The 18,116-nt window shown below is 45.0% G+C and overlaps 1 protein-coding gene across 3 annotated transcripts in view; it reads right to left on the bottom strand.

Moving 5' to 3' along the window:
- Positions 1-18,116, bottom strand: part of EVA1A (eva-1 homolog A, regulator of programmed cell death) — a 313,736-nt gene that overhangs the window by 228,666 nt on the left and 66,954 nt on the right. For all 3 annotated transcript variants that reach the window (XM_083178648.1, XM_083178647.1, XM_083178646.1), the window contains one exon: positions 63-277. In XM_083178648.1, coding sequence (XP_083034774.1) covers positions 63-263 — 201 coding nt within the window. In that variant the 5' untranslated portion in view covers positions 264-277. The remainder of the gene's footprint in view (positions 1-62; positions 278-18,116) is intronic.

Raw genomic sequence — 18,116 nt, 5'->3', positions numbered from 1 at the left:
GGCACTTGGGTCATATAACAAAATGGCTGCCCCCACTACATGATATGAGTGTCCGTGGGTACCTGGAGAGAAGTGTCTGCGGAACAGGATACATCCTCCTTAACAAACGTAGCGAATGAGTGGGTGTGGCGTGATGGGCAGATCTGATGGCTGGGCATGTTCCTTCCATAGAAAGCGGACTGGATACTGATGGTGGTTTTGTGAGGACAGCGGAGGGAAACGTATTCTCCATCACAGGCCCGTAACGTGTAATTCCTCAGCATTTTAGAAATGTAACCTGACCCCAAATAAAAAGAAATAAAAATTATAATTAGAGTTAATTCATCAGAAAAGCGGCGTATCGCAGCAGGAAACTCCACAGTGACAGGAAACCATAGGAGCTATGGGCAGATTAGTGAGAATGAGTACACACTGGGCCCGATTCAGTACAGCTTGCTTAAGGTTCCAATTATTGGTAAATCTGCCCAATAATTGTATAGTCTGTACCCATCTTAAGCCATATAGGGGCCCATTTATCATATAATACCTGCAGCCAATTCCCTGAAAACACCCATTTTTGGGTGTTAAGCCACACATTAAGTATCCTTCAAATGTATCAGGAGGAGGGATCGCGGCAGGAATCTCCAATCCCTGCTGGGATCCCTCCTCCACCGCCGCCGGCCGCATCCCCCATAGTAACCTATGGGTGATTCCTGATTGCATCGGGTCCCATATATGCCAATGATAGTATCACATATTATTTACAATTAAATAATAGAATTCCACCCAGAACGCATTATATTTGCGATTCTACTTAAATGGGCCTCAGAAGGAGATAATTTATCACAAAAACTGCGCCAAAGCCCTTTATTGCATTTAGGTGATACTAATAATGCAAAAAACGAATTGTAATAAATCATCCCTCAACTCTTTTCCATCTTTTCAATCAATTCCATCTATTATCTTCTAGAACCTTGATGGCTAGCCTTGAGACTCCAGATGTTGTTGAACTACACATCCCAGCATGCTCTGCATCAGATTTAGCATGGCCAAATAGCAAAACTGAAGCAGAGCATGCTGGGATGTGTAGTTCAACAACATCTGGAGTGTCAAGGTTAGCCATCAAGGTTCTAGAACAAGGATGGGGACCCTTTGGCCCCTCCAGCTGTTGTTGAACTACACATCCCAAAATGCCCTGCAACATTTTTTATCATGGCCAAATTGCAAAACTGTGGCAGGGCATGCTGGGATGTGTAAACAACAGCTGGAGGGCCAAAGGTTCCCTGTTCTAGATGGTGCTCAATGAATAAGTAGAATCTGATTGGTTGCCATGGGCAACATCCCATCTTTTATATAGCTCCCATCTCTGTAAATATACCCCTTAGCCTTCTAGAGTTTTTATTATTATTATCATACTTTATTTATATGGCGCCACAAGGGGTCAGGGTACTTGTGTACAATCACGCCACACTTTCTATTCTCAACTCCACGCCGACGAGGATAGTGGGGGTATGAAAAGGTCGTAGGACGCGTACCGCCGCCCCTCTCGGGCTCGCTGCGCTCACCACGCTTCGGGTTCGCGTTGATAGTGGGGGTGGTACAGCCTCAAAAATGACATTTGGGGGCCATTGAACATGTTTGATACTAATTTCAATGCATTTGGATGCATTTCTGTTAAAAATCGCATGCGATCGCATGCTATTTTTTTAAATGCTAAAAAAAAACCTGCAAAAATCGCATGCCATCGCATGCCACTACATATGGCATGCGATGGGAGCCGTGAAAGTACACAAATACCATTAATAGTGACCTCTTTACAATACAGATGAAATTCTAGTGACTGGAATACATTCTAATCATTAATAGTGACCTCTTTACAATACAGAGGGCATTCTAGTGACTGGAATACATTCTAAGCATTAATAGTGACCTCTTTACAATACAGAGGGCATTCTAATGACCTAAATGGGCAGTCTAGGTCATGGGCGCAGGACTAATGTAAACCTTATCCACCTAGATGGCAGACCAGATTGTACACAGATAAACACAAAGAAGTGGTGAGTGTTTTGTATCTCACACCAGGTAAATCTGTATATTCTTCTGCGTAAGTAATCGTGTGCTAGGTGAACAGCGTTAATGAATGTGGCAGATTATCATTTCAATCTGTTGAGAGATAAAATGTCTGGTCTTTTGTAAGTGCAATTTGTTAAAAAGGTTTCAGCTGATGTAGAAAGATTTAAATAATATTGTTGGCAGCACAAAGGGCGGTGAATGGGCCCCAGACACAGACTCTCAGCATCTGCATGTAGAAAAATGTATGATTAGGTCCGATCAACTTTCCAACACCTGTCACTCTCTCCTTGTGAATGGGCTTTATTGTATCAGAGCCTCCTCCTGCGCATTTACCGGGAGAAACACAAAACCACTGCACCTTCAGTGACGCGACTGGCACAAGAGACACTACTGTCCTGCACTTCTAGCCCAAGGAAATCACATCAACATATAAAGGAAACTGCAAGCATCAAGGAAGCGATTAGAATGGGGCTGAAAATGGGAGCGCGCACCCGGCGATTTATCGCCGGGACACACTCCCATCACTGGCAATATGGTCGCCAGTGACCATATTTCCAGCGATTTCAGCCCCTATCGCCCCCGTGTGTACACAGCTTAAGTGAGGTTTATCAATTATCATTATGCAGAGTGCGTGAGGCTTTTTAATTATTATTATGCAGAGTGTGTGGGGATTATCAATTATCAAGTTGTGGTGCTTCAGTGTGCTGAGAGGGGGATGCACAAAAGCGAAAATGCGGTAAAAGCCCCCAAAATTTTGTTTTACCATACTTTCAAATTCCCTAAAGCCTGCACTCCGGTATACCGATGCAAAAGCTCGGTGGTAATGCGGGGGTGGGCAGATGTTAGTGCATCCCCCACTCAACGTGGTAAAAATCCGGAAATATGGTATCAACCACATTTACGCATTAGTACATCCTGCCCTTAGAGAAAGATGGATAAAGTGTAAGTAGGAGCCAAGCAGCTCCGAACGGTCACTTTTAAATAGTCTGTAACATGGTAGCTACGCGCTGATTGGCTGGCTGTTTATCGCTCTCCACTTTATCACTTTTGGAAGCTTGATATATCTGGCTGAGAAAATAAAGAACTTTAAAAGACAGACATAAACTTCAGCAACCACCAAGTGACTATTAAACATATTGTATAGAATAGTTGCTAATTTGCTATTAATAAAAGCACAAAGCAGTTTATTCCACTTCTACTGTATTTATTACAATGTAAGATGTAAGTGTAGCGTAACGCCGGCGTGTTATTTGGTAAATCACAGGACAGGAGGTGAACATCTAATGATGCTGGTGTTTACCATAGAGGTCATGTCTGAGTATCTTCACCAAATAAATCTCTACATGTAAAGCTCATCAGAAAAACCTATAAGTCATCTGTCTCAGGTGCGGACTTGCAGACTGTTCTCTATAGACTATGAGGTAACACTTGTAACCCTTGGTTTTCCAGATCACTTGTAAAGGTTTCCTAGATCATCGTGTCAGCCGCGTTCGGTTTAACACCTTTAATAATCTCTTTTAAGTATTACACTACAGCAATTTGAGACTCCGCAATCACCACACCCATGAAAACAGACTATAAATGGTAGAATGGTTGTAATATAGAAGATTATTTCCACCCACCACAAAAATGCAGTTACTTGAATTAATGAATGTGAAATGAAATACCCTAATCACCGAACAATCAGTCTGGCACAGACATCGTTAAACGTCAGACGGCAGCTTTGCTAGAGAGCATATTATCCCGAGTGCAGAGGATCATGTGGGGTAACGCAAGGCCCCGGATACACACCAGGGTAAATTTACCAAGACGAGAGTTCTATTGAAGATGGAATGTTGACCGTAGCAACCAATCAGATTCTACTTAATTATTTTATATCTTTTAGAAGATAACAGATATAATCTGATTGGTTGCTATGGGTCAACAAGGTTGGAAAATCGACACAAGCATTAGGTTGCCAATGGCAATGTCGACATCAGTTTTTCAAATGTTTTTGTCCCGAATGCTTAGCCACGTCGACCTTTTACAGGTGTTGACATTCAGTGGTTGACACAATGCATGCCGACCTAAATAGGGTTTACTACTAGTAATTAGTACTCTCCCGTCCCCTCCACTTTGTGCCACAGAGAGGGTCTAATATGAGTGCGGGTTAAAGGGTTGCCAGTATCTGGTTCAACATTGAAAAAGTCGACATTGACAAAGGGTCAACACAAGCAAATGGTCAACATGGAAAAGGCAGACACATGAAAATGGGGCCATGAGTTTTTCACTTTTTTTGTGTGTCAATTTTGAGACCTGAGCACGTAGGTGACCCCCCAATTAGTGTAGTGCGTACCCTTGTATGGTTCACTTCGCTTACACACACTTTACCATTCTTAACCGGAGTCCACGTGGATCATAAAGCATAAAAAAGTCAAAAGTAAAACAAAAAAAAGTGAAAAACTCACGTCGACTTTTGATTCGTCGACCATTGATGTGTAGGTAGCAGATTTATTAACTGCCCTTTTTGCCAGCTTAATGATGATGGGCCTACTTATCAGGTGGACATGGAAAAGGACGACATGGTCAAAAGCTTTGACTTGAAAAAAGGTAGACACGTGAAAAGATCGACATGATTGTGTCACGTTTATAGTTGTCTGGGGGTGGTAACTGGCCTTTTAGTGTGAGTGCTAAGGAAGCTTGGAGTGTCCGGGAAAATGCAGGCGTGTCTGAGCGGTTTAGGGGAGGGTGTGTGACGTCAGCTGAAGGCCGGATACGCCTTTTTCCATCCCCAAGCCTACTAACACCGGAGCGAAGGTGAGGGGGTGAGGGGGGTGGGGGGGCGGGTTCCTACAACCTGTGGTGGGTTTTGCTGGGGCAGGAAAAACCTGCCCTGGTAGGTTTGTCCTGCCCCAGCAAAACCCACCACTCAAGGGGTTAATGGACAAGATGAGATTTCACTTTAGTGGGGGGGGTGGTTTACCTGAACGCTGCTAATTCTCATCCGCTCTGAATTACCCCCTAGCAAGGACTGGACATGGGAGTTTATTCAGGAATGAAAATATGTTTGGAAAAGAAAGTTGCTGATATTGAGACTTAACCCAAAAATGCCCCTGCATGGTCCCGGGAACGTATTCCCGTGGTAAGTCCCTGCGTTTTCTGGTGTAAAAGGGGTATAAGTAATGGTTTTCAGGAACAAATGGTTTCCATTAATTCCATACCCAGGTTGTCCTCTGCTCGTTATCCTAATAGTATTATTATTATTATGGTTATGTACATGGCTGCAGAAGTCTATATCCTCTTCTCCTCCAGTTACAGGTGTTTCGGTAGGAATCCCGCCTGCTCTATCCCTGCTCTCCCTTTAATGCAGATATAACGCATTATCGTTTCCAAGTGCACAATGTGGTATCATAACATAAGGGTAGAATCCAGCTATTTGCTATTTTGGAATAGGTGCCCAAAACGAGGACCACAAAGTATATTTCTGGTGTTTATCAGGACATCTGAATTCACTTTCTTGAAAGTTCAATGAAAGAAAAATATTAAATTTTATTCTATGAAGAGACTAGGAGGAGGGGCTTCCATTTTATGACAAAACACAATAACTAATAACAAATATAATTGGTGGAGTACTGCATAAATGACACCATTAGTAGAAAGGGCAGTGGCGTAACTATAAATTTTGCCCCTCCCCCCCCCCCATGCTATAAATAAAAAAAAAAAAGATTATAAAAAGATACCATAATGTGCTGCGTCGTCTTTTCTAACTTCAAACAGGAGGCAGCAGGTGGGAGATGCGGCGGGCGGCAGGTAGCAGGTTAGCGATAGCACTGACGCCAAACGAGGGAGGTGAAGTCCTGTGCTAGTGGCTGGGACCCCGTTTGATTCTGCAGCCTGTACGCCAGAGGCAGATTCACAGCAGTCAGACTCAGCCGCCGCCACAGCCCAACATGGCACTGCAGCCAGGGTTTTTTCTAGACAAATCAATGTACACCATAATGCCTATTACACATTATGCCAAACACACATCGTAATGCCCATTACACACTATGCCGCACACCTTGATGCCCATTAAATATTATGCCGCACACCTTGATGCCCATTAAATATTATGCCGCACACCTTGATGCCCATTACACATTATGCCACACACCGTGATACCCATGTGCCACAGACCATAATGTCTATTGCACAGACCATAATGCCCATACCTGTACTGCTGCTTATTCATATGATGCCCCCTGCAGTGCCCCTCACACAATACCATTAGTAGTATGAACACAATGTCACCATGTGCCATTTAAAAAAAAACCTGTCCTTAAAAGTGCTCCTCACATATGGGTTGCCATTGGCTGACCTGTGACCCCCAGTGTGCAGAGCCAATTGGGTGAGAGCCCCTGACAGGGCATCGGTAAGCGCCAGGAGGTTGACAGCGGGAGGTAAGTAGTGGGAAAGGGCGTGGTCGCCAGGAGGCAGTCAGCAGCGGACAAGCCTTGCAGCCATGTGGTGTCAGGCGTGGTTGCACTGCTTGTCTGCCTGTAGAAACAGTCCTGGCTGCAGCACCGGCCGGTGGCTGTCACAGTGGGGGGGGGGGGGAGTTCCGCATACTTTACCTAGTGACTGGCGGGGGGACCCTTATAGTGCGCGCTGTGCGCCTGCCGCAGACCCTGCCGGCGTTGGCTCCTACAAGCCGCCGCGGGGTCTGCGGCCCCATAGTTACACCACTGACAAAAAGGGCTCAGCACAGGGTGAGTAACAGTGGCGGCGTATCTATAATGGGTGCAGAGTGCACCCATTTTTGTAATACTTACCCACCTGAATCCAGAAAAATGCTGCAGCGGACATTTTTCCAGCAATCCGAGAGCTGCTGATGGAAGCAGTTGTGTTGCCAAAATCGCCTGAAAAATGGCAGCCGCTCTAGTGCTCAAACCCTACTGCTCCCGACAGGTAAAAGGGGGCCTGGCCAGAGGTGGCAGTTTACACGGGCCTCCTCCTCTCTTAAGTCGCCCCTGGTGATTAACCCTCAGCAGTTGAAGGGATTAATCAAACAAAACATTTTTAAATGTATTTTTACTAGTTTTTCACTTTTCTAATTGAATCATTTATTTTCATTTTAGGAAAATCGGCCCAAGATCATCTGGGAATGCAGACAGACCCTGACCGGCCAGTGAAAAACCCCATGTCGACCTTTGGACTGTCGACCTAACCCATGTCGACCTAACGCATGTGTTGACCTAGACCCCTGTCGACTTTGCAGTATGCTGACCCATCAAAAGATTTCTCCTCCTTGCCTTGTTACTGTATACATGCCCATGCGTGCTAGTGAGGGGATTCGGATGGTGGGGGGGTCAATGATCAGCGCAGCCTATCGATCCGGTCTGAATGAGGCCTATAGTCATTAACTGAGTAGTGCAGGCCAGCAAAATAGTCTTTTTAATACTTGCAACCTCCTGGATAATTTAATTAGAATACTTTCAGATAGAGAGGGAGATAGCAAGTGGAGTAGTTGCCCATAGCAACCCATAACCTTCTACCTAGCGCGAGCTGTGTACAACTGTGGCCGTAAAACATGTGTGTGTGTATTGACATTTCAGCAATATCATGGAGAAGATCTGCCTGCCACAGTCGCTATACTGGTCTTGTTGTGGTTCCGTGGCAAACGCAGGAATTTTAGAGGGGGGGTTCTAAATGTAATCCAAAATCTCCCAATCTGCAGCACATTATGTATGGGAGTCTGGGGGAGTGGTAGCAGTGGTAGCAGCCCTGAAAATTGGTCTTTTTATACACCGGATACTGTATGGAATACAGTATTAATATCTAACAGTACAGATGGTCTATAGTACAGGCTGTTTCAAACATTTAAATAAGATAAGTGGTCAGGAAATGTTTAAACATATAATATCTAAATACGCAAACATAATAGATCCAGTACTTCACTTTCTAAACTCACAATCTCCCACTTCATTATAAGGCTCCTGTCTCTTTCTCCTGCCAGCTGCTCTCTGGTCCATTGTGATGTTTGAGGACTCAGATCCACACATACAGTAAATGTGGTAGAAGAAGCTGGTACACTGGGCATGTGCAGCAGCTCTGCTCTGTCCCTTACACTGCATGATGTATATACATGTGCTATTGTTGTCATAATTTAAGGCACTTGCCAAGAGAAGGGGAGTTTCCAGACAACCAGAACACCCCCCCCCCCCCCCCCCTGCATTTGCCTATGTGGCTCACTGGAAAAGTCAGAGTAAAAAAATCATGTATGCAGCGAACACTAGCCCCAGGCAATAAACTAAACCTGCACTCTATGATACCTTTGGGCTGACAGTACGCATCACGAGCTAATGTGCTCTCGTCAAGGCCGATCTTATAATACAAAAGTCTGCATCTCTTAAATCCCCTTGTTAAAGAGTTTGGAGATAGAGGCTCCTCTCATAGATGGCCATCCACCACCCCTTCCAGTAAAGCCCCAATAAGCATCCTTAGAATGTGACCCCATCAGCTTAGCATCCTATGTAAACAACCCTACAAGCAAAGCTGTTTTAATGCTGACCCTGAATTTCATCAGAAGTTCTTTCTTGGAGAAGTCAAATGGATTACCGCAGGGTCTTAGAGGAGTTGGCTCCTAATTCTTTGAAGTTACTGTAAGCATTTAGCCAGCTCTGTGCTCCCAGCAGATGTGACTATTCAATAGGCTTTCAATGAGATTACATCTATCAGCAGGTGGTCTCCTGGTCTCCTCTCCCTCCTGCTTCTACCAGGGGAATGTTCTCAGCATCCAACTGATCTCCTGACAGTGATACAGCTAATAGGCTGGATGTAATTGATTGACACCTTTACGCTACAATAGGGATGATGACAGTATGATAATTCGCCTTTACTCGTCTATAACATTCATCTACAACAAACAAAGTTTGGGGATTTTCAAATTGTACGCGATAAGGAACTCAATCAACAGGAGTCAGACGTTTAATGCAATACCTGCGGGCAATGGGCGTATTTGTCAGAGTAGGAAACTAGAGGCCGATGTCTGAGCGGGGAATTATGTAGCATTTACGGTCTATATTTGTATAGTGCTTCTGTTGTAGAACGTACCGTGAAAGATTCAGCCCTGCAGCCAACTGCAACATACTTGTGTTCTTTATTTGTCGGAAAAGTTGTTACAAAGAAAGGATGTAGGGATTTTGGGATTATGTTAGGGGGGAGGGGGGGCTCCCAACAGTCACACACACTGCGGGACACTCCCGGCAAGACAGTGCACAAAAAAACAGGACTGTCCCGCGAAAATCGGGACAGTTGGGTGGTACAGTATGTGTATTCAGAATAATTATACTAACACCTGTCTCATCGTAGGCACATTCCACCTAATCCCTGCTCATAGTCCATTTCCTACACTAACCTGACATTAATGATGTAGACCTTGCAAAGTGAATACATCTGGTTCCAGGTCATGTAACAACAGGGAGTTGAAAGGGGCGATAATATTAATTATACAGAGTGGATAATGACTTCCTTAGCAGATAATCCTTATGTTTACTCTGTTGGAGGTCAGATCCTGAAGCCAGCAAGTTATTAGTAGACGATGAGTGTAGACAGAGCTTCTCAGTTCTCCTCCAAAAACAATGCTCTGTATCTGTGCAATACTTACACTTCAAAGGCTCCGAAATTAGGGGTCACATGATCATTGTGGGACAAAAAGTATTGTGATATAAAGCAGTTCCACAGATGCCAATCATCCTGATCATCCAGGGGATGGGATTCTAAGGGGAACATTTTACAAAGCCGCTGATTGGCCATTGTGTAGCAACGGATGGGCAGCGGCTTAAAGACACACCCCGGTATCTGCTTAAGCCAACCCCGTTACCTCTGAGGCCGGCCCACTGAATTCCACTGATCAATGTAGCAGTCTGCATTCTGGGCCCTGTTGTGGCTGTAGACAGAAGAACCATGGGCAGTACAAGTTCCAGCACTGAAGCCACACCCATCCACACAATTGGTTGCTATGGGCAACATCACATCTTCAATAGAACTCCCATCTTAGTAAATGCACCCCCATGTATCTGCAGTAACCTAAAACTTAGGGCCTGATTCAGACCCTATCGCAGGCCTGCGAGTTTGCAGCCCTGATCATTATCGGACAACCGCGCATGCGCCCTGAATGCAGTACACATGTGTGGGGTCCCCCTGCGATCAAAGCCAGCAAAGGCTTGTCATCGCTGGCCGTTTGCAAGATGATTGACAGGAGGTGGACATTTGTGGCCGGCAACCCAATGTTTCTGGGAATGAACTGGAAAATTGCAGGTGGCACCCAGCTTCTCCCCGCGGCCATCGCAGCACCGAGTAAGTATAGACCTATTCGGTGGTAGCGAACAGTGGGAAATCCATTCGGTGGTGAGTGATTGCGAACAGATTCCCACCTGTTCGCATGGCTGGGAACACAATCGCAGCCATGCACAGGGGTGGGGAACTACTCTGGTGGGGCGACGATTAGCTCAGAAGATTAACGGACCAGCAATCAGGTCTGAATCAGATCCTTATGTTGTGTACACACGGGGGCGATAGGGGCTGAAATCACTGGAAATATGGTCGCTGCGACCAGCTGATTACCTCTGCGGCACCGCCGGCAGAGGTTCCCTTTCATCAGCGACCATCTCTGGTCGCTGATGAAAAGGAGAAACTGAGCAATATATTGCTCAACCATATATTGCTAGCAATATGGCTGAGCAATATATCTCCCCGTGTGCACGGGGCTTTAGTCCCACTTTCTAGCTTACAACCAAGAATTCTACTCGTCTCACTGAACACATTTTGCATACAGTAGGTCTGATTCATAAACTTTGCAGCGTTCCAGCATTTATGGGGCATTTACTAGCTAAGATCAAAGAAACCTTTCGCCTAATACTAAAAATCATCGCACATCCACCAAGTCCTATAAAATCCTATATACTGTAATAGCACCATATACCTGACTCAGTATTAGTTATACAATTACTGCCCATTAATATACTTACTATAGGTGTGGAAAAGCTGCTTTCAAGTAGTAACCTTCAATTAGGGAAATACTCCGTACCTAAGCATCCTACAACTTTATATACTGTATCAAATCTATATTCATGAGTCAACCGTCTTAAATAAACCCTCTACTGTATGAAGTCAGAACAGAAGTGGCATCATGACATCACTGACTGGTCTCCTTGATAAAGCCTCTCGGAGGGTGTATTTTTTGTAGCGCTGTACTTTTTGCACCCCAAATATCTACGGTGGTAAAGTTTACACTTTAGGTGCACCAGGCATGTCCAAACGATGGCCTTCCAGCTGTTGTGAAACTACAAGTCCCATCATGCTTTGCCACAATTTTGCTATTAGGGAATGCTAAAACTATTGCAAGGCATGCTGGGATATGTAGTTTCACAACAGCTGGAGGGCCACAGTTTGGACATCCCTGAGGTACACTATTCTATCCCTCTCATTTCAGTGCTCCCTCATTGGTCACTGTCAACAGCAGGCTTAAAACACTCTCATTAACCCTTCAATGCATTGTTATGAGGGCTGACAGCAGATGTTGCTGTATTAAGGGAATTTATTGTTTTCAGACACAATATGAGACAATGAAAACGTATAAGGAAAATGTCTGTATTAACAGTCGTTCACTGCGAAATATTGTAATTATCTTCACTCAAGTCAGTATTCATAATACTGTACTAATTCTCTTTATCTCTGTGTTAATGTACTGGCAATATACATGACCTGTGGATAAAGACTAACACAATATTCACACCTGATTGTATGATAGGTCTATAATTGTGCAAAGAATATGTGATTGGTTTGTACAACGATTAATTTTACCATGTGATAGCATTTATCCTCAGCTGTATACTAAACTGGTGATCAGTCTGTGAATTATCAATAGTATAATGGCAGCAGGACTGTGCCGCCTGTTTTGGTTTATGACTGGTCACCTACACATCAGGTGATTATTTTTATTAGTCAGTGCATAATTGTTGACGTCTTTTAATATTTGAAAATATTGTGTGTTTGTGTTACAAGTGTGTTGTTAGTTCACTTTCTATTAAAGATTTTTTTTTTATTATGGAGATTTCGAAACTGATTCAGGTTTTATCGGACAGGGCTGAATTCGCCCCGTTACCGATGTTACGGATCTACGCATGGGCAAAAATACACATGTGCGGACCCGCTGTGCGAACGCCTTGACAGTCTGGACTGACTTTTATTTGCGAACAGGAAAAAAAAATCAGTTGAATGATTTTTCGCCCGTACGGCTGCATGCGAGTGGATTTGTAAGCATACTACAGGGATGTGCACAGAACAGGGGGTCAGACGTTCGGTCAGCTGGCGGGCAGCGTTTACCCGCTTGCTAATCAGCGGATATATGCCCCCTAGCAAGCAGGTTTGAATCAGGGTGCCACAGAAAATAGAATTCTTTTCATTATAAACTACTTGCCTCATGACATAACAAAGAAGGTACCAGGACAAGGACGACGAGCACTGAGCATGTCCTGCTATCAGTCAGCTCTCCAGGCACCCTACAAGTCAAATACAGGCATCACCAGGGTGCTGTCCCTTGGCTTTGTGCCCAGGGCAGCCAGCAGCAGCACTGGCACCCCAAGTTATGGAGGGCATGGATGATTAGGTCTACAGCAAGATGGTCGACAAGCATTGGGTCGACACCATTAGGTCGACATGTTGAAAGGTCGACATAGGTCTAGATCGACAGGTCATTAGGTCGACACAAGCATTAGGTCAACATGGGCAAGGTCAACAGTCAAAAGGTTGACATGGGGTTTTTCACAGTTCTTTTACCCAAATGTCGACACAGGTTAAAGTGCACTGCTCGCTGCACTCGCCATGCTTCGGGCACAATGCTTCGCTACGCTCAGCACACTATTTTATTGTCCCAACACACCCTAGTGGATGGTAGGGCATGAAATACCACCTGTCGGCACATGTCGGCTCAAAAAACAGTAAAAAACCCATGTTGACCTTTTGACTGTCGACCTTGCCCATGTCGACCTAATGCTTGTGTGGACCTAATGACCTTTCGACCTACACCCATGTCGACCTAAACCCACGTCGACTTTTCAGCATGTTGACCTAATGGTGTCGACCTAATGCTTGTCTACCTAATGACCGTATGGACAGCCAAACATTTGGCATAGATCAGCTCAGCTCCTCCTATGAGTAGATTAAACCAAACAGAGGAAGCCCATAGACATCTCCACCTTAAGCTGGCCATACACCTACCGATTAATTGTCAGATTGGACTGGTTGAAAAAAAAAAAAGCCTGGTAATATCTGAGTGACCGTTTTTAGCAGTTTTCCAGCATTTCCAAGCAAGCGGTCAACTGTCATCTGCTCTCATCCATTACCAGGATTTTGTTCCAACCAGCCAGATCTGACAACAAACCTGTATATGTATGGCCAGCTTTAGATGACAAATCTGTGCTCTACCCCAAACCTAGAACCTGATATGTGTGGACCACCAGAGGAGACCCGCTTGCACGTCTATGTGCGGACTAGGCAGGAGTTTAGGGAAAGCAGATTCCTTTGGTGCGCTAACAGGTTATAAAGACGATTGTGTGTGTTCCGTCACGCAGTGTTGCAACAGAAGAAAAAACCCCAAACCACTGTGGCAACCTATCCATTCATACACAACAATAGAAAGGAGCCAATCACACATTGCAGGCTGTCTGCAATGGGTTAATACATCACTTCATATTGTTTTCAGGCCCTATTGAGCCCAGGTCCTGACCTTTCCTCTCTGAATGAACAGCAGGTTCTAAGTCAGCTGTGGAAGGTGTTTTGTTTGCTCCATGCTTAGTGCCTTCTCTTGAACTCTGCTGGCCCTTTTCCCCACCATGCCAAGCCATCAATCACTGCTGTGACATGTATGGCTGGACCAAAGCTCTGTTACTTTCTCCTTGTGACATGAATGTGCCACAAGGGATTTTTCTTGTTTGGGTGACACTGTACAGTTGGATAAAGATCCCATGCAGTAGATGTTTCGGCTGACGGGACATACCATATGAGCCGGGAGGGCAGGGGGAGCATGAAAGTTTCCAACAGGACAACCAAGTTGTACCCTCACAGGCTTGCTCTGCTCCACTCACCCCCCTTTACTAGAATCAGAATCAGAATCAACTTTATTGGCCATGTGTGCTTGCGCACACTAGGATTTTTTTGTGGATTTACAGTGCAGCATCAAGCAGGGATGAAGGTGGGGGCTGAAGGCATTACATTAAGACATTACATGTGGGGAACACATACCCGCCGAGCTGCACAGCGCCTAGGCAGCCATCAGCGGCGCCACTGGTCGCTGCAACAGCCAGGAAGGTAACATTAAGTACAGTTATCACATAGGGAGCACATACCCGCCAAGCTGAACAGTGCCTAGGCAGCCATCAGCGGCGCCACTGGTCGCTGAAACAGCCAGGTAGGTAGCATTAAGTACAGTTATCACATAGGGAGCACATACCCGCCAAGCTGAACAGCGCCTAGGCAGCCATCAGCGGCGCCACTGGTCGCTGAAACAGCCAGGTAGGTAGCATTAAGTACAGTTATCACATAGGGAGCACATACCGGCCAAGCTGAACAGCGCCTAGGCAGCCATCAGCGGCGCCACTGGTCGCTGAAACAGCCAGGTAGGTAACAATACAAGCAGAGAGACAGTACAGTTATCACACAGGGAACATATTTGGCTGAGCTGCACAGCTCCTAGGCAGCCATCAGCGGCGCCATCTTGATCATGCTGCTCAAAGGCAGCAGTAATAATATTATTTTCATGGCAACTGAAGCATGAGTTCGACCGGATGCAGCACTTTTCTTCCAAAGCTGGCACACCCTGCCAGCTTGTTGTTGGAAGGGTGTGCAACTAGTGATGGTACAGCATACAGGCTTTGCAAACAGTGGTTACAGTGGTTACAGAAGGAATAGATGGTGGCATGGATAGTCAAATTGGTGTTCCACCGACCTTGCTGCTACCACTGCAGTCGCGGGTCACATGGTGTGTTCCATCGGTCACGTGGTACAAAGCTATATCCACAGCCTGGGAACTAGGTGCCACCGCTATTTGATATGCCCACATCTCCAGACTGTCCCATTGCCCTGACAGTGTGGCCGTGTGGTGCAGCAGGTGGCACGAGGTTGGAAGTTATGTCCTGTTCACCCTGGAGAGCGGTGAATGCACGCTGTAGGGTTCACGTTTCCACTAATTTGGCTCAGATATGGAGAAACATACAAAATGACCCCAAAAATAAAACAAAAAGCAACAACTTATGTTGACCATTTTCGTGTCAACCTTTAAAAAAAAATGTAATTATCCAAGTGGACATAGAGTTAACAAGCGAGGAGATGTGGCACTCATACGGAATCCATGCTGACCTATGTTGACGTAGACACAAAAACCGCGAAGAAACTATGTCAACCTTTTTCATGTCGACATTTTCCATGTCGACTTATTGCTTGTGTGGTTATGTAACAGTGGGTTAGGATGAGAGCAACGCATATACTTGTCCCATACCTTACACCCCAATTTCCAGCATTTCTTTTTTTTTTTCACCCCCAAATTTTTTTTTTTTCATTATTGGCCAGATAAAAATAAATGAAAACGTCTACTTGCCTAATTAGGCATCAAATGGGGGTCCCAATGGGTAAGGGATTTTCCCCAGCATACAACATGCGGGGGAAAAGCGAGGAAAAGAAGTCCCTGTTAATCCTATGTAGAATTATCCCTAGTAAATTTTTCAAATAATTGGATAGGTCCGAGTTGAGATGAAAACATGGAAAATGTGTTCACATGAAAAGGTCAACATGCATTGTTCATGCCTTTTCTGTGTCAATGTCGACACCTGTCGACAATGGACCCCCAATTTGTGTAGCCCATACCCTCGCATGGCTTGCTTCACTCGCCCCACTTTAGTCCACAATTGAAGACCACGGTATAGCATGGAAACAGCAAAAAGTTTTAAAATATATAAATAATCATGTGTCGGCCAGTGTCATGTCGACCTTTTACTTCTGGCAACCTTTAATCGATGTTGACATATTGACTGTCTACCTAAACACAGTAAACATTTCAACTACTTTCCTTGAATTCCCGCTATGGTCTGATTCCCAATAGGAACCCGTCCATTACTGGTTGGAAATCCAGGGAAAATGCGTTGGACGGTCAACACAAGCATTAGGTCGGCAGTGTCTACGTCGACAGTAATTAGGTCAACATGGGGTTTTCACTTTTTTGTGCCGGATGTTGACACGGACAACGTATCGGTGCACCGCGTCCCCTTGCATAGCTTGCTGCACTCACAATGCTTCGTGCACGGTATGCTACGCTCGGCATACTCCACACCCTAGCGGATGGTAGGGCATCAAATATCGCCTGTCGGAACATGTCGGCTCAAAAACAACTTGAAAAATCCATTGGGACCTTGACACTGTCGACCTAATGCTTCTGTGGACCTTCCAACCATGTCGACCTTAAGCATGTCGTCCTAATTCAGGTGTCGACCTAACCTACGTTGATCTTCAGTTGTTGACCCAATGTATGTCAGCCTTTACTGTGTCGACCTAACAACCGTTTACACGCATCAAAATAACGCTTACCGGAATGAGCCCGAACTCACAGCACAATACTGTTTTCTCACCCCGACAAAATGCTCCATTATTCAGAAATATACATTATGAGAAGGGTTGCCTACTTTTAAAGTCTCCTCTCTGGGAGAAGACTGTCAGCAGCAATTCGGGGGGCGGGGCCTGATGTAGATGTCACCAAGCCCCACCCCTCAGTACTGCAAACCCCCGCAATTGGCGGGTCTTCAATGAGGGGGTGGACCTAAATGACACAATTTGCATCTTTAGCCCCACCCCGCCCAAAAAGAAGCAAATCGCAGGAAAATAACACTGCCGCGTGGGGAGGAGGGGGGGTCGCAGGTATCCGTGAGGGTTGCCCACTTTTGGGGGGTCGCTGGGAGGGGGACATGATTTTCTGAAGCCTCCTGGACATTCCGGGCATAGGCAACCCTGATTATGAGTCAATATGAAAGCACAGGGTGAACGCAGGGCAGGAACAAGTGTCACGTTCCCATAAATTACATGGACACCAGTGTCCAAATGTAATAGGGTGAGAGTTTCAGAAATGAGAGATTTGGGGAGCTTTCCCATTTTTTTTTAAAAGCGGCAATCAATTACACTGCAAAACCAGGTTGATTTTGCCATGTGAATGATTGCTGCTTTTAAAAAAAATGGGAAAACTCTCATTTTTGAAACTCTCACCCTATTACATTTGGCCCCAAGTCTTTGGCTTTGTTGAGAGAATGGATTCTTCCTACAGCTGTTCCCCAATCACTGGGAGGTCTGAGGAATGCACAGGGGACCCTAAAAGCCTCATTAGGGATGACAACCCTGATTTATAGCACATATTGATGGCGCCCATCAAAGGCAAGGTAACAAAAACAACTAGGAAAGCAATAAAGGGTAAAACATAAACCTGGGAGTCCCTGTTTACTTACAGCCATTGCCCTGATACCAGAAACCAGTATAGGATGAGGGTGCAGTAACACTGGCTATTAGTGCTATAATGCCACATTATCCTGTTATACTATCATCTAAGAGGCCATATCTTCAGAAGGATATAAATACATTGGAGAGTGTACAAAGAAGGGCAACTAAAATGGTTCATGGCCTACATCACAAAACTTACCTGGATAGACTAAAAGATCTTAACATGTATAGTTTGGAGCAGAGAAGGGAAAGGGGGGACATGATAGAAATCTTCAAATATATCAAGGGTTTTAACATAGTACAGGTGGGAAATTTTCTTCAAAGGAAAACAAGTAATAAAACACGAGGACATGCACTGAAACTGGAGGGAGGTAGGTTCAGGGGAAATGTTAGAAAGAATTACTTCACAGAAAGGGTAGTGGATAAGTGGAATAGCCTCCCATCAGAGGTGGTAGAGGCTAAGACAGTAGAACAATTTAAACATGCTTGGGATAGGCATATGAATATCCTTACAAAGAAATAAGGATTAAAAAGGGTTGAGTTTACCTGAAGGGTAAAAAAGGGGCAGACTA

Source organism: Crinia signifera, chromosome 3 (assembly GCF_055691185.1).
Source record: "Crinia signifera chromosome 3, ASM5569118v1, whole genome shotgun sequence".
In the NCBI taxonomy this organism is placed as follows: domain Eukaryota; kingdom Metazoa; phylum Chordata; class Amphibia; order Anura; family Myobatrachidae; genus Crinia; species Crinia signifera.
Note: the sequence above shows the minus strand (reverse complement) of the source record. Positions and strands in the feature narration are given on the sequence as shown.